This window comes from Lathamus discolor, chromosome 1 (genome assembly GCF_037157495.1).
Source record: "Lathamus discolor isolate bLatDis1 chromosome 1, bLatDis1.hap1, whole genome shotgun sequence".
Classification (NCBI taxonomy): domain Eukaryota; kingdom Metazoa; phylum Chordata; class Aves; order Psittaciformes; family Psittacidae; genus Lathamus; species Lathamus discolor.
The window spans coordinates 64,257,964-64,279,226 of NC_088884.1; the positions used below are offsets into that span (position 1 = coordinate 64,257,964).

Here is a 21,263-nt window from a genome sequence, read left to right on the forward strand (position 1 = left end):
AAACTTAATTTCAAGAAATGCATTAGAAATGCATTAGAAATGCATAAAAATGCATGCTCGGCTGAAGTGAATGAAATTATTTTAGCCATTTGCTGGCCCTGTTTTGAGTTGATGCCATCTGCATGGTAATTGCCAAAATAGTGACGAAAACAAGGTGTCAACACTTTCTGAGATGCCCCAACGGATGGTTCAAGACTTGGACAGATGTGTTCTCATCTCCAGATGCGATCAAGGCCATCGCCACTTTCTTTCTCAGTAGGGCTCTCCATACAGTTATCGCTGCTGCTCCAAGATAGTAAACCCAAACATTTAGCTCATGCAAAATGCATACTCTATACGAGGAATGTAGCAATTAAGCTAAAGATTAGCTTGTTCAACATTGACACTCACAAATTCCTCATTATCACTTATGTTAATTACTTTAGAAATTACCTTAATTGCTGTTGTGGTGCTACAGTAATAGCTTCTGACTTGTAAACCAGATGTAACAAATACCATGTTCACATAGGCTTAGCATTATGGGAGGCTGTTAAACTTTCCAAGCAAACAGCAAGGACCTGTCTAAGGAATTTTACAACCTGTAGGGAAATGGGATTTATTGTAGTGTTACATCTGCTTGGGAGTATTTGCACCTTTTTGTCTGTTGCAAGAAGAAATACTCTAGCAAAAATTGAATTATTAGCTTAGAGACTGCAGAAAGTAGGAGGGTTGCTTGGTTCTGGGGGTTGCAAAACAATCCACAAACAGGCACTCAGAACACTTTGCTCTTGGAGTTAAATATTACAGGGTTTATGAGAGGGCGATGTATTCGCCATGCAAGATCGAGGGGTTGAACCTCCCGAACTGCAAATGGTGCATCAAAACAGCCAGGATATTAGCTGCAGTAACATACCTTGCACAGGGAAGCCCTTTCACAGATGTCTGGATCACAGGGATACTAGAGGACCTCTGTAAGGGTCTCCTCATGAAGATCAGCTGGAGGATTATCTAGGACAGCCAACATGCTGCCACCCTGTCATACTCATGGGATGTTACAAGCCTATTGGTTTCATCTTTTGGAAACTGTAAGTGCAGATCTGCTTGCCTGTTAACTCTGGAGACTCTTGATCTCAGAGAGCTTTCCTGCTCAGACAAGCTAGAAGGCACTAGGACAACATCCTTTCATTTTTACAAAACCCCTTTCCTCCCTGAGTCGGAATTGCACAGAAAAACAGGCCAGCTATTAACTTAAAAGCTTTAATGTTAGATGCTACTTGACAGACAAATTTCTTCAGATTTGTAATATGGCCTGTGATTTGACACCCAGAAGGTTAATGCCCTTGCACATGGCTCAACAGTATGGGTAGCTGGCTGGCTTCACTGCCACAGATTAAAGCCTGGGGGTCCACATGCAGCAAAAGCTCTCTTGTGCATGAGTAAGAGACTCCCATGAATACAACGATGGGCTGCATGCATCCTGACATGTAAGTACATTCATCTACAGGCAAGCAGTATGCACCCATACACATAAGTCTGTATGTGAATACAAATATATATTTACACATCTATTTGTGTGTGCATGTATGTGTACATGTATGTGTATCTATTAAAGCTTTGGGTCACAATGTACAGGGAACAGCAGACAGTATTCTCAGATAAAAATGCCAGCAGAACTGCTGTGTGACTCCCCCCATGAATATGATGAGGAGTACCTGGAATTGAAAGGAGTCACTTTCTATTTCAGATCCAGAGTGCCTGTACCACACAATGCCTTCATTGATGTCCTCCTGGGTAAAAGAAGTTGTAGGGGAGGCTGCTCTTCCATCAGGCAAAAGCTGCCACGAGTTTGCTGGGCCATCTGCTGGCATTGGAACCAGAAGCACCACTTCACCTGGGAAAAGCAAAGATGAACAGCCAGAGCGCAACTTGTGAGAAAATACGGAGGAACACATGCTTTTTCATCAACTAATGAGTTGACTAGAATGAGGCACAATCAAGGTTAAACAGCATTGCAGCAGACTATCCATCTTCCCCTCAAGGGTACAGCTTCAGTATCAGAATACAGCATGCTAATTTTTTCAAGGTCAGCTCTTTGCTAGCTCTTTTGGGGACTTATTATACCAAAAAGTATACTCAGCCAACTTTTCTGAGCAGGAATCTTAGAGCTCTTGAACAGATGAAGGACCTGGTCTGTAGCTCTTACTCCAAAAAGTATGTAGCTTTTATATCTCTAGCATCCAGCTTATTTTTGCATTAGATTCTCAGCAGAAGTGAAATATCAGTGGCTTTAATGCAGATATGACAGAGAACAGCACAGCAGGATGGGGGCATGTCCCACTCATTACCAGCTTTCCTCACAGATGCCTGCAAGGATTGGATTTTGATGTCACTACTAATGTTTAATTTATAAAATTACTCAAAGAGCCACGTGCTACCCACCAACAGAAGGGTATCAACATTTGGTCATTAATTTCATTGATGTGAACATTTTTCCTAACACACATAAAGGAAATAAAAACCTGACAAAGAGCAATATTTGTATTGAAATATTTGTATTGAAACAGATGTCACATTTTTCTATTTTACAACGTAATTTACTTGTCTTGGAGTTAACATGCAACCTGTGAAAAAATTACACCCTCTTTCCCCTATCTGTACTATTCTTGACTATACAAAATTTATCTGCTCTTTAAATTACTTATTAGTTGTATATTGTGCTTTTCCACCAGTCTTTGAACATATCCCTAATGGCTACTAATTTAGAAGCCACATATATTATAAATCACTTCAACTCTCCTTACAGCATTAATCATTCTGTTATGCAAAATATTCATCTTAAGCTCTCCCATTTCATTTCCAAACCCACTCTCAAACAGTTCAAACAATAAAAAAATAATTCAGCAAGCTGAAATATACTTCCATTTTATCATCAAACTCTATGCTAATATTCCCTTATCAGTGCTCTAATTACATTCCTAAACTTGTGCTTTTGCTCATGGGAATTCACCACCTTAATCTTTTGTGTGATTTTGAAAGATGCTAAATCACATACCCAAAGGAGTTAAGGCCTGCAAGTTGTTTATCCCTCCCAAAGTATAAGAAACAATCAGAACGTAATAGCTTTTTAAAGCAAGATGCAGGTCTATGTGTCTTCTTATAAATTAATATTTAACATTATTAGAAGGAACAACTCTGTAATGTTTACTTATATAGTTTATGATTACCATTTAATTTGAAACATTTTATTAAGTAGAAAAGCACCTGCTCATACATGAACATGAAACTTGTGCATGTCAGGAGGAGGGGATCTGGACAGAGATCTTTCCCTAATTATACCCCTTTTGTTTGGTTTCAGAGTCTTGAAGTAAAGAGCAAGAAGCCTTCTTTGTCCACACACCCTACAGCTACACATATAGGAATGCAGTAGCTAATTCTGAAGTGGTTTTCCTTCCTATAAAAATCAAGTTACATATTTTCTACAGGCAAGAATATCTTTTCCATCAGTCAAATCCTAAGATAGGTAGATAAGCCCTCATTTATTCAGGAACCATTTTCTACATTGCTCTGTCTTATTTTTTTCCCTCCCTTTCTGTGAAATGGCATTTTAGATAAAATTTTGAAGATCATTGCTTTTTACTGCTTATTCCTCACCTGCAGCTACAAACCCATTTGTGTTATTGCAATTAATTACAGTAGAGCTAATTATGGTGATACAAATACAGGTTTATAAGTTTCAGTTATGGTTAGGCAGCAGGAGACAAGCTCCTCAGGGAAAAATTCTTGTTTTCATATAAATGCTTATTAAAGATGAGAAGACAGTCCTTCATCTGCAGAAAACTAGAGGGGAAATACAAATTACTTACTTCTCTTCTGAACTGCAAAAATAACATAATCTGTTTCCATCAAGTACTGGCAGCTGTTATGGAAACCAGACTATCCTTACAGCAAAAGGCAAAAAAACAGCACTGAGGTTGCTAAAGGGATCTTCTAACTTTATGCAGCTCAGCAAATGAAAAGCAATGATATAATTTCACAGAAGTGCAAAATCTGTTATTAAAAGACATGGTTCTAGTGAAGAAAATGGTGATGCTGAGCGGGAAAAAAACATTTTTCTGTCTATATTAACCTTCCATACACATATGACATCTCTCTTTTCCACCCACTTTCTCTCAGTTTGTATCTCCGCCACAAATGCCAGTACCTTCCACATTCCTCCTTTGCCTAGGTCCAGAAGATACTCTGCAGAAGATAAGTTGCAGTCCTATGCATGGGGCTGCTCGTGGAAGCCATTACTTTAACAGATGAGATCACAGCCTCTCAGAAGAATTTGGAGACAAGAATTATATGTAGATGTCACCAATTTCTGCTTGAGTCAATAACCCCTGTCATTAATAGAAGTTGAATCAAGTGTCATGGAATTTACGAAGCTCTCCAGCTCCCCACAGTAAACTTTCGCTCAGCAGTTTCTAGGGGTAGCTATTACCTTATGCTCCTCTTAAACCAGACATTCGCTGTAGAATAGTATCTTTTGGCAGTAAGACTCTGCTCTCACAAGGCTATAAATCCACCAGAATTTCACTACCACTGAAGAAACACAGTTGCAGATGACTAGGCAGGACAATAGTGCTTCATTACTCTGCATGCCCATTTGAACTGGAAAAAGATGAGGTTAGCAGCACTTACTCAGCATAGTATTACAAGGAAATATCCTCTCAAATGCTATTTGTTGTAGGAAAAATACAATGGAAAAGCCACATTCACATGAGCGTGTGAAGAACACCCTTTTCCCCAGAAGTAACCAGAACTCTGCACTTTTATTTAGCAGATGGACATCTTGGCGCATGTGGGGTGAAAGGCAACACCCTACAGGTGCTTTGTCACAACACTCCAGAGGTATTTACCATGTCTTGGCTGGTCTTTGATGATGGTGTAGGTTATCTCGGAGTCACGGACACCGGGCAGCTCAGCATGCAGAATGGTCTTGGAGATCTGTAGCATGCCTCCCTGGGGAACCCACACCAGAGAATTTGTCACCAGCCGAGGGCTTCTGTTACTCTGCGTTTAGGGAGACAGCAGAAAAAAAAAGGCTTAACTGAGTGTCAACAATGCTGCACTCATGGAAACAGATTTTCAAGTGAAAGGATCAAGCTGAATATTTTGGAATTTGTTATGCATTCAACCCTGGTTGTCTGCTTCAAGAAACAATTGCGCATTCTTCACCTATCCACAGTCGAAACTTCACTACTATCAACATCTGAAAACAAGTTATCCAGTCTACTACACTAGTTTGATAGGATCCACACGTTCTCTTACATCTCCCCATTTTAATTCTAAAAACATACACCTTTCAAGGGTACTTACTGAACAACAGCTTCTTACCCATTCAAACGTGTCTCTGCATGGCACCTCCACTATCTTTACACATACCTGCAACTGTTACCACCTCTCCATGAGCAAACCCAGGCTCTAGACCAACCCCACGCTTGTCTACAAGATGGGGGAAAATTGAACTTAATTCAAATTTCACTCATTAACTACTGCACCAAACACACATCACTTTTTTTGCTAAGTTAGAACAGACTTGCAGGAAGACTTTTAGATCAAGTATCTTCTCTTGTGGTGGGACTTATACCCATGGTCAGGTCATGTCTTAAATCACTTTTGTGAAACTGAAGACTGCCTGAACATACACCAAAATCTTTTGCTATGTGATGGGGTTTCAAACCTTCAAATTACTCCTGTGGCTTTTTTTTTTTCCCAAATAAATATTTATCATATTAAGTCAAGCTTCCCGACATGCAGATGTGAGGACTGGATGCAGTAATGGCTTCACTATCATTTTCATGTACTTCAGTAACACTATGTTGGCATTCAAGGATCTTATTATCCCTTTTTAGCTCTAAATTACTTTGTTAGCTTATGCTCTGTTGGACAGACAACCAAAATCCCTGTCACCTCTTCTGTGCTCTGGTTCTTTCTTATAAGTCCAATTGCTGTAAATGTGAATTCTCTTCTTGATTTCTGCACATTCATCTTGAAACTGGCTGCGGTGAACTGCAAAATCAGTCAAAATCCTGACTGCTCCACTGAATTGATCATCTTCCTCCTCACTTACTACTGCACATAACCGTGTGTCACTCCAAAACTGATAAATGCCTTATTACTATGTTCTTCTGAATCTGCAGCAGACAGTACAGAGGGCTAGGAAGATGTTTGTGAACAAGAATCCCATTAAAGGATGATTTCCCATCTCCATTTTGATGCCTGTTGTGCACCTTTCACCCATTTAGTTTGTATTACACCTATTTTGCACAGTGTTTCTTCTTATATGCCACATGATATTAGACTGTGTCAGGTCAAGAGTTTCCCAGCACAATGGTCAATTTATTTTTATGAAGAACAGTGAAGAAGAAAACCAGACCCTCTGCCAGCTGCCAGGAGAACCCTGCCAGTATACGCAACTTCCCTCTGACCTTATTGATTTGAACACACCATGACATATTCAGGCCTAAGAGAGCATAACTCTGGAACAAGAAACAAACTCAGCAGATCAGAAAGACCCTTGGATTTCTTGTGTGAGGAGAGAAAATAGAGATTAGCCACACTTCCAAAGAAGGACAGGCAAAATGCACTGCTTGAAAAGAAAATATTTCTAAGTGAATGTTCATAGAATCATAGAATGGTTTGATTAAAGAAACACAGAGTAAAGAACTCTGACAGTAAAGAATTTCTTCGCTATATCCAACCTAAATCTCCCCTGTTTAAGTTTGAACCCATTGCCCCTTGTCCTATCACTATCCTTATAGGCCCCCTTCAGATACTGGAAGGCTGCTATGAGGTCTCGACACAGCCTTCTCTTCTCCAGGCTGAACAGCCCCAACTTTCTCAGCCTGTCTTCATACGGGAGGTGCTCCAGCCTCCTGATCACCTTTGTGGTATCCTCTGGACTTGCTCAAACAGCTCCGTGACCTTCTTACGTTGGGAACGCCAGAACTGCACACAGTGCTCCAATGTTAATGGGTGATGAAATGCCTTGCAAGAACCCTGGAGACCTCCCTCAGCTGGAACTCCTCTAGAGGTCCAACACACCCCTAAAATAAATGTCTTGAGTCTCTTCCCTGCATTCTCCTAGCCTCTCACAAAAGAAAGGCTTCCACATCCCGTCAGCAATGAGCAGATCACATGTGGTTACACCTGACCTTCTCTGACTTACAGTATGTAGGCCTGTGATCATATTTTCTAGAGCACGGGCTTCTCATTCCCCATTGGAGGACCACTGGTGGTGCACTGCCAAAAAATGAAGCACCAGCAGTTCTCAAATTCACTTCACAGAAGTTGTAATTGTTCAAGAATGTCAACAAAGATAAACAGCAGTGCAAATCCTTATGAAGAGCTCTCAAAATAGAGGCCAGCTGTTCAGAGTGCAGTAGGTCAAACGAAGAGTTTGGATGGGAGAAGCAGGCTGTCAGGAACCAAAGGGGCTACAAAAAGCACCTTGCAGAAAACAAGGCACAACTGTTGTGAAGAAGCAAGCCCCTCTAATTCATAATATTTGGAATGTTGTTTTCCTTTATGTTTTTACACTTTCACCACAGTGCTCCTACGGATTAATGCCTGAGCCCACTAAATAGGAATCCTAGAAAGGTCCTTTCACACCAGGACTTACTATACAGAACCATCCAGCAGCACATTACAAGATAAGGAATGTGGTTAAAAAACCCCACACCCTGAGCTTCCACACTTCCAACCCAGGGTCCTACTGGGCTCTTGAACATCCTCGGATATAAAACAAGGCAAAAAAAACAAGTGTGTTGGCACGTGTGTGCCTCAACGGCACCTTTTCAGAACCAGACCCTGCATGCATTCCAGCTCCCAAGGCTATTCCACAAAGATGGTAATTAGGATGAGACAGGAGCTGGGTATCTGCCAGCTCTACCCTCATACTAAAAGCTGCTCCACTCTCACCTCTGTCACCACCTTTATTCTTCTCTGTAGCCAAGGGCTGCACAGAGAGACTTAGAAAGATAACGAGAGACACAGGAGCACAAAATCAGCTAATAAAAGAACCTAGACGTAGCAATTCACCCTCACTGGCATTTACAAGAACCTGCTTAATCAATAGCAGAAAAGAAAGAAGTGTTACAAACAACACAGCGCCTGTCCAAGCATTTTTACAGTCCTTCTGATCTGATACAGGCTCCTTAGGGAGTGATGTGAGTGAAGACAGCACAGGCAGGGCTGCTCTTATTCCAGGAGTCTAATAAGTCAGCACCAGCCTTGAAAGCAGCCCCTTTTTCATTCCCAGACTGATGGGTGAGTCATGTCTCTAATGAGCATTAATTACTAGGAGCAGCTTCAGGAGCACCTCAGGGTCCAAATGGGATCAGGCCCCCCTTGTGCTAAATACCCAGACCCACGTAGTGCTTGTAAATCTTATCTAGAATGTTCATGCCCAAGTTGCTGTGAAACACGTCTAATACAGCAGACAAGAGGACAAAAGAAGGGTAATATCTCCTGATTCCTTTTCACTGAGTGAAAGCACTCAAAGATGGTGTAATTCTCAGATCCACACATATAAAACCACTGAAAACAGTGGATCAACAGCTCTGTTTTTCATCACTCTTCCCCATTAACTAAAAGATAAGGGAATTTTCAGCTTTTTTCCTTCTATTTTATTACAATATTAAAATGAACTGAAATGCTTATGAGTACTTCAGCAACTTTATTTTTGTCAAGGTTCCACCACACATAATGTATGTTTTTCACACCTTGTTTGGCTGGGGTTTGTTTAATAAACAAATGGAAAGCATTAAAAGCACCACTGCTTTTAATTTTACTGCTGTAATCTCTATAAAAGTTAATATCAAGTGCCACTTGAAAATTCAAAAGCTGCTCCCTGTCCATATTTGGACAGAAGAGACAAACCACCACCATACAATTATGAACTGCAATAAAAGCAAGAAATAAAAATTAAAGTACTCCTGAATAATTTCTGAATTTAAGTATCTGTTCCCTGTCCTTAGGGAAGTTATCAGGCACAAAGATACAACAAGTGAAAGATTTCAGCAGAGCAATTATGAGTGAGGAGCAGAGCTCCTGACCTTGGAAGACACCACCACCAAAGTACCAGTGATAGACCTTAATAGTCAAGTTGTTTCAGTTCATACATGGTCCTTTAGTTTCCCATCACACACACATCAGTCTGAGAGATTTGCCTATCTCATCAGCCCTCCCTCCTTGCCACCCACTTGTTTTCTTATTTATTGCCCTCACCAGTACAAAATTCACCTGCAACTCCAGAAAATCTTTTTTATCAAATGACTATGGACTCTGCATTGTCAAAGTGGCAAAACTGGAGCTGAACCATTCCTGTTGCAAACCAAAAATTCAGGTGACCTCCAAAACTCAATCAATCCACTGCTTTCTCCTGCCTCTGACCAGAGCCTGTCAGTAATGCAGGATTAGTGACACCTCAGGGACATAATGATACTTCTCCAGATATCTAATTTGACTGACACTGCTAGGCTTTGCTCTTCTTTGAAGACAGGCTGAGAGAGCTGGGCTTGTTCAGCCTGGAGAAAGAAGGCTCCTGGGAGATGTTAGAGCAGCTTCCAGTGCCTAAAGGGGCTGACAAGAAATCTGGAGAGGAGCTTTAGACGGGGGCAGGTAGGGACAGGACAAGGAAGAGTGGCTTCAAACTGAGAAAGGGTAGATTTAGATTAGCTATTTATTAGGAAAAAGTTCTTCCCTGTGAAGGTGGTGAGGTCCTGGCACAGGCTGTCCACAGAAGCTGTGGCTGCCCCATCCCTGGCAGTGTTCAAGACCAGGTTGGACGGGGCTTGGAGCAACCTGGTCTAGTGGAAGGCGTCCCTGGCTGTGGCAAGGGGTTAAAACTGGATGATCTTTAAGGTCCCTTCCAACCCAAACCAGCCTGTGATATGTCACAGCACATACCTTGGGAACAATCTTAATGTGGAACAGGATGTTCTGGAAGTGGTAACCATCACTGACTTGCAAAGTAAGTGCATCATCCCGGGTGTCAGAACCATCATGAGCATAACTCAGCAGTCCACCGGAAAGGTCATCCAGGTGGAACATGTGGACTGCAGAAGCCGAGTTCCCAGGAAGTTTGATCAGCTGCCCGTGACGTGGAGGCTCTAGAACCATCAGCACAATGTCCTGAGGATTGTCACTGTCTCTCACAGAAAGCAACTGTTCTGTTACAGTTCCAATTTCCCCTCTGTGGACAAGGAGAGCCTCGTTCCTGAACACATATGGGGCCTGAAACACAAAAGCAGCTCTTAGGTGCTTGCTAAACCATATCATGATCAAAGTCTGGAATGAAAAATGTGGGGTTAAGGAAATATGCTCACTTCATCCCTGAAAACCTCCTATTTCTAAGCAGCAGAGAATCACTCTCCACACCTTCCCCCCAGCGGGCCGATCTAAGAATATCTCACAATTTAGACTGATTTAGTTACATTAAAAAAAGATTCTCATGCCACAGCAAGGTTAGGAAAGATTCAAAAAAACCAAAAGGACATTCATACAGAAAGCAGTCTGGTTATCAGCTAGAGTCTATATTGCCTTTGCTGTCTGCACAGGTAACAGACAAGGGACACAGCTTTGCCTTACTACCACCCATGGAAATTCAAATGGAAACCCGGATCCCAACTGTTCTGGGAGGTCTACACATTACATGCATGTCCACAGGCTCAACTGGAATGCAGGCACCTCAAATGCTGCAGATTCATGCCTGTGAATAATCATTTCAGGGTGGGCTGGGGATGGAGACACACCACATTCTTCCTGTGTATATATAACCTAGAGCTTCGGTAACTTAGAAATCCTTCAGAGCACTGATGGGGAAATAAGACCCCACGCATCTTGCGTAAAATGAGTTGCAGAGAGATTAAAAAAGGAAGCAAGAAAGAATGCCAGGAGAGGGAGAATAACCTACACAGGATGGTAACAGCAGTGAATCAAGCTGAGAGGCAGAAGCTTGCATTAACGCTTCTAAGTCAATCAGCTAACAATGAAGGATGTGTTTTGCTTGCCTTCAACTGATAAAGTCCATCTCGAAGACAGCAAAACTAGGTGTCATCATTATTTATTTTCAAGGACTCCACAGCCTTATTCAACCCAGAACCAAGATCAGCCAGAGCCCACATTTCTGCTGGTTTAAATCAGTTCTCTAGTTCTTTGTTGTCAAGAAAGTTTAAATCTGCAGCCTCTATTGATCCCAATAAACAGCATTTGCCATCAGTAATACCTTGCCTCAGGAGGCAGGTGAGCCCTGGGACCATTTATCAGAGAGCTAACTGCTGCCATCCCACCTGTGTACAACTTATCAGGGTTATTAAGGATCAGCAGGCAGAATTACTATCATTAAACCTCACTTATGTATTCTGGGGCAGTGACTGGAGCTCTTACTTAGGTGAATGTCCCACTGTGGTAAACAAGTGATTAGCCTGAGCAAAGATTTCAGCACCAGCAAGAATCAATATACACACAACAGGATCCAAATCCACAGTTTGCCTTACACTAAAGGGCAAACTAGAACACTTTCAATTTCCAGAAGTTATGGAATGACTAATATGGAATATAATGATTAAAAGCAACAAAGTGCAATGAAGCACAGAACAGCACCAGCAGCTTCAGACACATTCACTGCTGCAATGATTAAAAGAAATGCATTTCTTCAGTTACTCATTGAGAGGATGGCTGCCGAGTTAGGCTTGTAGGCAGGAGGGAGTCAGCACTAAAAAAGAAAGGCTGATCATCAGATTTCCAGTTAGTTTTATCAAGTCATTTAATGCCCCTCTGAGGATGTAAACGGGGCAGAAGAGTAGCAGACTCTCATCCATACTTTAAAGTCTCTGTGCTGCTAGAATATGCCAAGTAGCCACAACTTCAGTTGAAGTAAAGCTATCTGTTGTGGTTTAATCCCACCCAGTAACTAAGTACCACACAGCTGCTTCAGTGGGATGGGGAGGTGAACTGGAAAAAAGTAAAACTCATTGGCTGAGATAAGAACAATTTAATACTATTATATTCAGTTTAATACTGAAATAAAGCAACATGTAATAATAATAATGATGATGAAAAGAGAGATAATGATGATGAAAAGCTCAGTGCACACTGCAAAGCCCCCTTGGAAACCTGGACCCCATTACAATGAGTCCATGGTGAACTTGGCAGCAGGACCGGCAGCAAGCGTGAAGCTGGGCCAGGAAGTTCCAGCACATCCACTGCCCTTGCAAGTCTTGTAGCTTGAGTGGGAATCAAAGCCTGTCCAGAGGGATGGTAGGCTGAGCTGGCACACACAGCTAGTCTGGGCTTGAACAACTCCTCCTTTCTGTAATTCTGTGCCCCCTCCCTTAATGCGTATCTTGCACATCTCTTCATACCTTGCCTTTTAGAGAGCCTTAGAGAAGGAGTCACAAAGGTACTGCCTGTACACCATCTCTTAGGGGAGGCCCCGCCACAGTATCATGCTACAGACTTTAAATGACATTAACATGAAGGACATGGACACTTGGCAGTACCATCAACTTGCCTAGAAGTGGTGAGCAGTTTAAGAGACCCACTTTAAATAGCTCATGCTGATTTTATTCCCAACTGTTCTAGAAGAGAGCATTTAAGTACATGCTCTTGATTGTCAAAGAATCCCTGCCACAGGGATCAATCACGGTTCAATTGCCCTAGAGTAACTAGACCATCTGCAGATCCAAACAGTAATTTGAACAGCAGGGGCTCCTTAGCCCTCACTGATAATTGCTCTACGATTGCACAGCTACAATTCCCTGTACAAGCAAAATGACAAGGTCCAGCTTCTTGAGTCACTTACCCCAAGCCCAGTTCTTCCACATGAATCTTGGCTGCCTCTCAACTAAGTGAAACTTGAGTCTAATTTGCCTGACCTGAACTTCAGTTCGGATTCTGCCCAGCTCCTTTGTTATCACTGCAAGAAATCAGGGCTCCAAATGGTACAAGATCTGTTTTTTTTTCCAAGCTTTGTTGCATTACCTGTGTTGAAAATGCTTGAACATTGACCACCTCAGGATGGGAGAAGAACTGTTGATCACTGACTTTCAAGGAAAACTGTCCTTTCCTAAACAACAGGCCAAAATACAGGATAATATGAATTAATGAAGTGCTCTTGCAGGACTCAATAATGATAAAAATATTACATATTTAGTAAAAATTACTAGCTTAGTGACAGAAGGTTTAAAGTTTTTTTTCCTTTTTCAATTATGTTTTTACAGTTTGAGGTTTTTTTTCTGAAGATTCACAACAGTAACAACATGTAACAAAATACCTTTAGCTATGCAATAATATACCTTCATTTCCCTTTAACTAATGTTATCCACACAGGATGGTTTCTCCAAGATAAAGCATCAATTCTAAATGTCAGCTATTTGCTGCTAAAGAAAAATGTCACTTATCTGGCTTTGGAACAGAAGCTCCCACTTCTGACAATTCTGGCTCCTATTCACTTTTCAGTAATGTCACCCAATAACCTTGACCATAAAATAGCTATGTTCGTCAAGACAAGATCCTGACATTTCATTCTGACTACCAGACAGAAAAAAAACCCAAAGGCATGTTACACAAACACATGGCTTATAAAGTCTAGTGAACATAAGCCAATCCTTGGCATCAACACCCTGAAAATCTTACTGGAAACAGTGGATCAAAGAAAACCCTAATATATACAGGCAGAAATGTAGAACAATTCCACTGGTATCAGTCTAGTCCCAAGACTTTATGGTGATGTAAATTAAGTGTGAAATTTGGCAGGATGACTGGCTTATTGGCAGGCAGCAGGAAAAATCTGCTTCCTTGCAACATGCTTGCAATGTGAGCAATGCCAGCTACTAATCACACTAATTATCACAGGACACTAACAGATCTCATAACTGCAGGCAAAGGAGTGATGGTTGAATGCAGACTGTGCTGCAGAGCACAGCAGTGACATCATGTGAGCATCTTCCTTACAGCATCAAGAAACTATTGTAACAACCAGACTAATATGTCAGTTTAAAATCCACAGCAGAGAAGTTCTGCACCATCATTTATACTGTGGTACAGTATAAGTACATTGGTACTTTACTTAACAGCAGTAAGGAGTGTGTTTCACTGTAAGAATGTTTCCAAGGAGCAAGGAAATACCTGTTCTCAAGATATGTAATTTCTTTTTTAAGGCAAGAGCTCTGAAAAAAGTTTCAACAGAGTCACCTGGATTTCTCTTTGCTGTGCACGAAGCGAACTCTCTTCTCCTTCACATCCTTGCAGCTGAAGTGGTCACCTTTGCCCAGCTGCACTGCTGCTCCCCTCACCACGATCACCAGCCTGCCATTGGAGGGACTGCTGTTGATATGGAACAAGAGCCGTCCTGTGTCACCATCCAGATCACACACACCCAGCAAGGACAGGTCTAGGGGCTTTACCCCACCAATTCCTACTGTGAGGGTACTGTTCACATGGAAGCTCGAGGGATGCTTGCTGGCTAAAAACAAAGAAGGGAAAAGCATTGCTGAATGAATAACAGTCATGGACTGTGGTAGCGTCTTGCCTGTCACTACCATCTTTTGGATGACAGACCAGAGCCTTATAATGCCCTATCCATTACTGATAACCACAATCTCACAAAGAATTGTAGTCCATTCCAATCCCCACTATGGTTTTGAGAGGCTTGGGCAAGTCATTTCCCATCTTGAGTTCCCCACTAGTCCCTGCAGACGGACTAGTAGATCTTAATTTAGAACAAAGAAAAGTAAGTACTACAGTTGATTTAGTAAGGGATTCCCTCAAAGGTATATTTTCATTTGTTTTATGTTGATGATGAACAATGCTCAACTGGAAAGACATGCCTCTCTCCTAATGAGGAAACTTCACTTAGGAAACCATGTACATGCAACATTTTATGAAACAAAAAAGTTGGAGGAAAACAGCTGCCAACATTCAACAGTCACCATGGAACTGCACAAAACTGAATTCCGAAAATACCACTGAATGGATGCTATTTCTGGCCTTATAACCTGCTGGAAGCCTGCCAGCTCAGTTGCTTTATTGTGAGACACTCACCTTCTTCACACTCTCTTGTCCACGTATTGCCATAGAAACCGTGGCCACAGGCAGAAACGCAGATCTTATTCTTCAGAAATGTGGTGCTGTCACAGAGGTGGCACAGGCTGTCACTGTCACACTCCAAGCATCCCTGAGGACAAGCTGAATTGGATGGAAAGCACAGTTGAGACATTGACAAAAACAATGCAGCCACTGGCATGCAGAGCTGTCTCCAGGGATCAGAAGAGAAACACCACTGCTATTTGTGTCTTACCTACCTGACAAAAGTAATCAAAAAGAAGAGGCAAAGAGAGAAAAGAGTTGCTAAGAAATTCCTTCCTCATTTAGACCACTGTCTGCCACTGACTACAGAGAACCTGAGATGATCTTCCAAATGGAAGAAATGTATTTTTAAGTAACTGTTAATACACTATTAATACTCCAGATACACGCTCCAGTCCTTCACAACTTGTTAACCCAGAAATACAACTGAAACCTTACTAAAAATGTGGGGTTAATACCTGGGGCTTTTTTTATATAGTATGTGCACACATACAAACATCAACAGTCATCTACACTGAACCTCATTCTTCTGGAATTAGGCACATTTAAATGCAGATACAGCCTGTTATTGAATTCTCAGGTGACTGCATGACCTTAACAGCAAGTTTAACACAGCACCTCAGCACTTCCTCTTCACCTCAGCTTTGCAGAGAAAAAGCAGTTTATAAAACATAGACTGCAGGCCCGGTCCCTCTCCACCACAACATGCTGACTGTGCTTACCTATGCACTTGTGCTGTGCAGCGTCTGGATAATATCGTTTCCCACATTTGGGAACACAGTGAGTGTCCAAGAGGAAGAATGGGGCTTCACAAAGGCTGCACTCATCTGCTTGGTGACACTGGAGGCAGTGTTGATCACACCCTAGAAGTCACACGAAAAGAGTTTAGCTTAACACCACTTCCAGCTGCTTCCTGCACTATGCTGTAACACCCTGCAGGAACTACAGCAATACTGTGTGTATGTGAGGAGGTCGGAAGTTAGGGTGTGCCTTCTGAATGTCAGATGTGCACAAACTGGAGACAAGCAGAGAAAAATGTTGGCAGCAGCAAACAGAAGTAATGCTCAAGAAGAACTCACTCTGGCATGTCTCCGATTCCTTGTAGAAAGCTGCCGGACACTGTTCCACACAAGCTCCTTCATGAAGAACATACCCCTCCATACACTGCAGGCAGTCAGTCCTCTGGGGACCTTTACAGGCATTACAGCTCCAGTCACACTCTGGAAGAAAACAAAAGTCAATCCAGGGCAGATCTTTCTGGGGTGCTTGCCCTACACACAAAAAAAGCATGATTTGTACTAAGTGACAATACAGCTCAGGATATGGTTGGGTTTTTCTTCCCCTCATTGACTTACCATGTTCTAACTACATCAAATTTGAGCAGGCTTGGCTCTTGTTCAGCATCCAGACCTGCTAACACCAGCACAGTTTTGTTGCCCATAAAGCCTGACTTTATCCTGTAAGTAGCAATGCTCCTTTTCTGCCAACACTGAGTTTGCTGCTCCTTAGCAACCACCCACCCCACTTCATCAAGTCTCATGCTTTCAAATGACTCTAACCAAAAGAAAATGAAATTGTTGCCCCTCACAGGCCAAATGTCTCTGGAAAGTCCACTGGCCAGAAACACCCTGGATCCATCTGGGAATCAGATCAGCCTTCATATGCCCTTGTACTATCTCCCCTCCAGTCTCCAGCAGAGTCCCAGACATGCACATGTGCCCCAGGACTACTCAGGTTGCCAACAATATTCTTTGCTCTTGCTGGCACTCAAGAGGGTCTGAATCAGCAATTAATGACAGACACACTTGGCTAATGAGACAGATAAATGGGCAAGAGCAAGAGGTGGGGGGAAAGAAGGACTCACTGAGGTGAGGCGAACTACTCTACTTCATGCAGCATGTCCAAGACAGAGCCAGGATGAGTCCTGCCTCTTTCAACACCCTAAATAGCAGATGACGGCACTTCTCTGAAGAACCACAAAGTTAAGATGGCAGGTGCCACTCAGTTAAATTAAGTTCAGGTACTGAGAGAGCCAGCAAGAAATGACCACTGAGCAACAAGTAATCTGTATTATACCCTGTTCTTAGCAGTGTTAACTGCAATAAAGGCACCTTATCCTCACTTATTTCCATTATGGAACACTCTCCTTGAGAGTTCGGGAAATTTTTCAAGTCATGTGTCTTTTAAAAAGTTCCAAACTGTTGTTTTGGCAGACATCCAGTGATGCAGTATTTAATAAGTCAGAAAGAAGCAGGTAAGTACACAAGGCCCTATAAGAACTCTGAAAAAGCCAGCTTGGTAAGCTCACTCATTATTCAGCTGACCCATGACTAAATGAATTGCTGGATCTGACCCTTGAAAAGTTTGCTGGCTCACTTACTAAATCATTTACAAGAGACAGATTTGCAATAATCTGGTTGCACTGAAACACTGAAGTATGTGACAGCAGACTGCCAGAGAAGAGAAAAAACAGTAAAAACCCTGCAATTAAGTCTGTCACTGAACAACTCCGCCCCTCATGCTCACTTTTTAAAGCAGGCCACCTGCACAGATCATGCTGCAATTTAATAGATTCTTAACCAAGGTACTTGCAATTTATGTATCTTTTATTTTTCTTTTTCTTTAAATCAGCAATGTATTTTTCACCTCTGCAAGTCTTGCTGGAAAAATCCAGGTAATACTGCTGAGCACAGCTCTCGTACTGGCATTCCCCAAACAATAGGACCTTGGCTGGATCTCTGCAAGATGTACAGCTGGTGGCTGATTCACAGTTCAGGCACTGGCTGTTGCAAGCTGGGGAAAGATAAAGACAAAGAAAATAACTGTAATTACTGATGCACCAGCCAACAGTACCATGAAAAATGTTATTATCCTGTAGCCTCACTACTCCTCTTGTCCTCTCTGAGAGACACCTGTGGAGACTTCGATTCCTATTCACAGCCTCGAAAATGTAAAAAGCCTCATTCCTTCTATTTGGAAGACTTGCATCTCCTCATGCTGCTTCTTACTCTCCTCTGAACAGGTCAGGGTAAAATCACAGAATCATAGAATGGGTTGGGTTGGGAAGGACCTCATCCAGTTCCAACCCTCCGCCATGGGCAGGAACACCTTCCACTGGACCAGGCTGCTCCAAGCCCCATCTGACCTGGGCTTGAACACAGCCACAGCTTCTCTGGGCAACCTGTTCCTGTGCCTCACCACCCTCACAGGGAAGAACTTCTTCCTAATATCTAATCTAAATCTATACTCTTTCAGTTTAAAGCTACTCCCTCTTGTCCTGTCACTACATGCCCTTGTAAAAAGTCCCTCTTCAGTTTTCTAGGCCCCTTTAGGCATTGGAAGACTGTTATAAGATCTCCCCTGAGCCAGGAAGAAGAAACCTTGAATTCAATACTGACCTTGAATTCAAACCCCCAAATAACAGCTTTCCCTGTCTCTATTTTAATTATTTTCTTTAAGCAACCTGTGTTTCATGTGATTCCAGGCTTAATCCATAAACACACAGATTTGGAGACTGTAGCAGACTGCTGCAATCCAGTTAGCAAACCATAGTAAGACCAGCCTTTAATTTCATTTGATACTTCCACCTTTTGATTTGAAAACTGTGTAAAATTTTGGAGCTGTCTGGAGCAAATAAAGATGCCAAGAAAAAATAATTCAGGGATTTACTGAATCTAGGATCAAAGTTCAGAGGTTCACAACATTTCACCTCTCTGATGTCCAGGGTCTAAACTTCTTGGGAGACTTTACTACCAGCCAAGTGTACTTGGTGCTGATGTCAGGGCTGTGGGCTAATTAACAGCAGAAGATTTAATAGCAATGTGCTATGAAAGACTGAAAAATATTGCCCTTTGCCTATGCACTGAAAAGCACACTCTGATTCTGGTGAGATGAGACTTTACAAAAATAATGCGCAGGAAACCCACAGGGGGTTTATGTCTGCTTTATACAAACAACTCTAACTGCCTTGTTTGCAAGTACAATGATGGTGTACGCAAAAGGGACTACTAAATTCCTCGCCACCTACCTCTGAGAGTTGCTAAATCCATATGGAGTCAGACTCTTTGTCCAAGCTCAATTCTGTACTTTTGATAAATCAGAAAAGCTCTGAAAATGCAGCCCTGAGTGCTTAACCTAAAGAATAAAGCACGGCTGACCACTTTTAATGGCAAAACCATTAAAAGCTCTCATAGGATTTCACTCAACTACAGTTCTCGTGCTAAATACTGACATGTTACTTGCAGTAACATGTCAGAGATACGATAATTATGGAACACTATTTTAGTGATATGCTAATTGTGGAAATACACTTCAATTTGCTTTTAATTCAAGACAGAGATTTGTAACCACAAAACCTCAAAATACCAAAATAAAATACCCACACTGGTCTCATTGAAGCAAGGATCCAGCACCCTTCAAAATAGTTACTTTTTTTAGCTCACCTAAAACATGTCACAGAAGGCTGTACTTCACTGAGGTGCAAATGATTCGTAACAAAATATTTACCTAAAGAATCTACCAGCTCTTTTTAGGTGCTCTGGTGCTGGTCTGATTTCACTTAACTTAAGAATGCTATATGGAAAAATTACTATTTATAAGTGCTGCGAAAAGCCAACTTTTAAAAGAATGGTACCACATTCCATATGAGTTCTACATCTATAGAAATCAGGTTACCCATGGAGGCATGCCAGAACAGTAAGCAAAAAGTGTATTTGAAAGCAATCCTGTCTGTTTGTTTTATCAGCCTGACTCCATATCTGCATTTTCAAACCCATGAAGAACCTGTTAAGCTTTGCAGTGTTCCTCGGCCAGGGTGTCGCTGAGTTTAAAAATATCTCTGAGAGTCCATACGTGCACACTCAGCGTCCCCCTGAGCTTCATCCAAACCCGAGTTCCTCAAAAGTGCAATGAGACTAAAACATACCTTGAACAGAGACCAAATTTTCTCAGCTTAACAGGCAACCTCCGTTTAAACAATTTTCATTACCTCAGAGTGGTAGTTTCCCAGCACTTGATATATATAGGGAGAGTTTACATCTACGTGGCTTATCAGCAGTACTTCACTTAAAAAGGCACAAGTGATACTTGGAATGACAAAAATCCAGTGCACGAACACACTTTGCCTTAAGCTTCCTGCCACAAGGATTACACACACTTGTTCAAAAGCCTTTTGCAATAGGGAGATTAGAGTAGTTGAATTGGCTTGCAAAAGTCTATTTGTATTTGAGCTACTGAACCAAATTTGGGAAGGGTACAGTCCTTGGGAACCTTCCACTTCTACCATGAGGTCCTAAGGGAAGAGCTAACAATAGGAAATTGTTCATTACTAAAGGACATTTTAATTAGGAAGAGAGGTACACTGGTGCAGGTAGCAATAAAAGAAGCCACACTGCAGGAGTGAACAGTGAATACCTTGTAGAGCTTGTAGGAAACTCGCCAGGACAGTGAAAATCCCATGATTCCTTTTTTTATTTTTTTTTATTACTTTACTTTTTTCATTATTATTGAATAGCCTTTTTTTCTGTCAGTGAAAGAAGGTATGGTACAAACTTTTCCACCTATTTCCCTGAAGTTATGCAAGGTATCTCCAGCTCTGCAGCTAAGATCGAAATAATAGTTTCAGGAGATCCATATATTCCAACAAAAGGCAGGTAAAGCTGACAACCCTATCAGTTTCTTCCTATAGGACCTCATCAGTAAAGAAATTGGGTCTAGACAGGATGACACACACACCTACACTCAGCGCAGCGCAACAGATAAATCCATAAATCATAAATCCATAAATCCAGGTAATTAAAATCAGGGTAATGCAGGACTTAACAGATCTGAGTATTCAGGTTCACAGCAATCCAGCTACTTAAGCACACCTTCATTTTTAGGTGTATGTATTACAGTAGGTCAATTCAAGGAAGGTATTTTCCTATTTTTTAGGTCTTTGGGCCACGTCATTTTGCGTTTCAGAGTATCAAGCCCAGTAATTATGTGAGGAATAACCCAGCTGGCTTCAGGGCCAGAGTGAACACAGAGAACTAAAGAGATGCCCTGAGAGATTCACAAGGAATAGCAGGAGTGGGATAAAACATTACTGGACTTTAACACCAGATCAGTTACATCAAATCATTAGGAGGTAAAAATATCACAGCTCAGTT

At 41.7% G+C, this 21,263-nt stretch overlaps 1 protein-coding gene across 1 annotated transcript in view; it reads right to left on the reverse strand.

Annotated features, from left to right (window-relative positions):
- The window catches only part of FRAS1 (Fraser extracellular matrix complex subunit 1), a 159,731-nt gene that overhangs the window by 38,196 nt on the left and 100,272 nt on the right, over positions 1 to 21,263 (reverse strand). The window contains exons 22-30 of the mRNA XM_065674695.1: positions 17,761 to 17,907; positions 16,194 to 16,334; positions 15,837 to 15,977; positions 15,070 to 15,213; positions 14,221 to 14,491; positions 13,009 to 13,093; positions 9,934 to 10,260; positions 4,881 to 5,034; positions 1,692 to 1,870 (exon numbers count right to left, since the gene is read on the reverse strand). Coding sequence (XP_065530767.1) covers positions 1,692 to 1,870; positions 4,881 to 5,034; positions 9,934 to 10,260; positions 13,009 to 13,093; positions 14,221 to 14,491; positions 15,070 to 15,213; positions 15,837 to 15,977; positions 16,194 to 16,334; positions 17,761 to 17,907 — 1,589 coding nt within the window. The remainder of the gene's footprint in view (positions 1 to 1,691; positions 1,871 to 4,880; positions 5,035 to 9,933; positions 10,261 to 13,008; positions 13,094 to 14,220; positions 14,492 to 15,069; positions 15,214 to 15,836; positions 15,978 to 16,193; positions 16,335 to 17,760; positions 17,908 to 21,263) is intronic.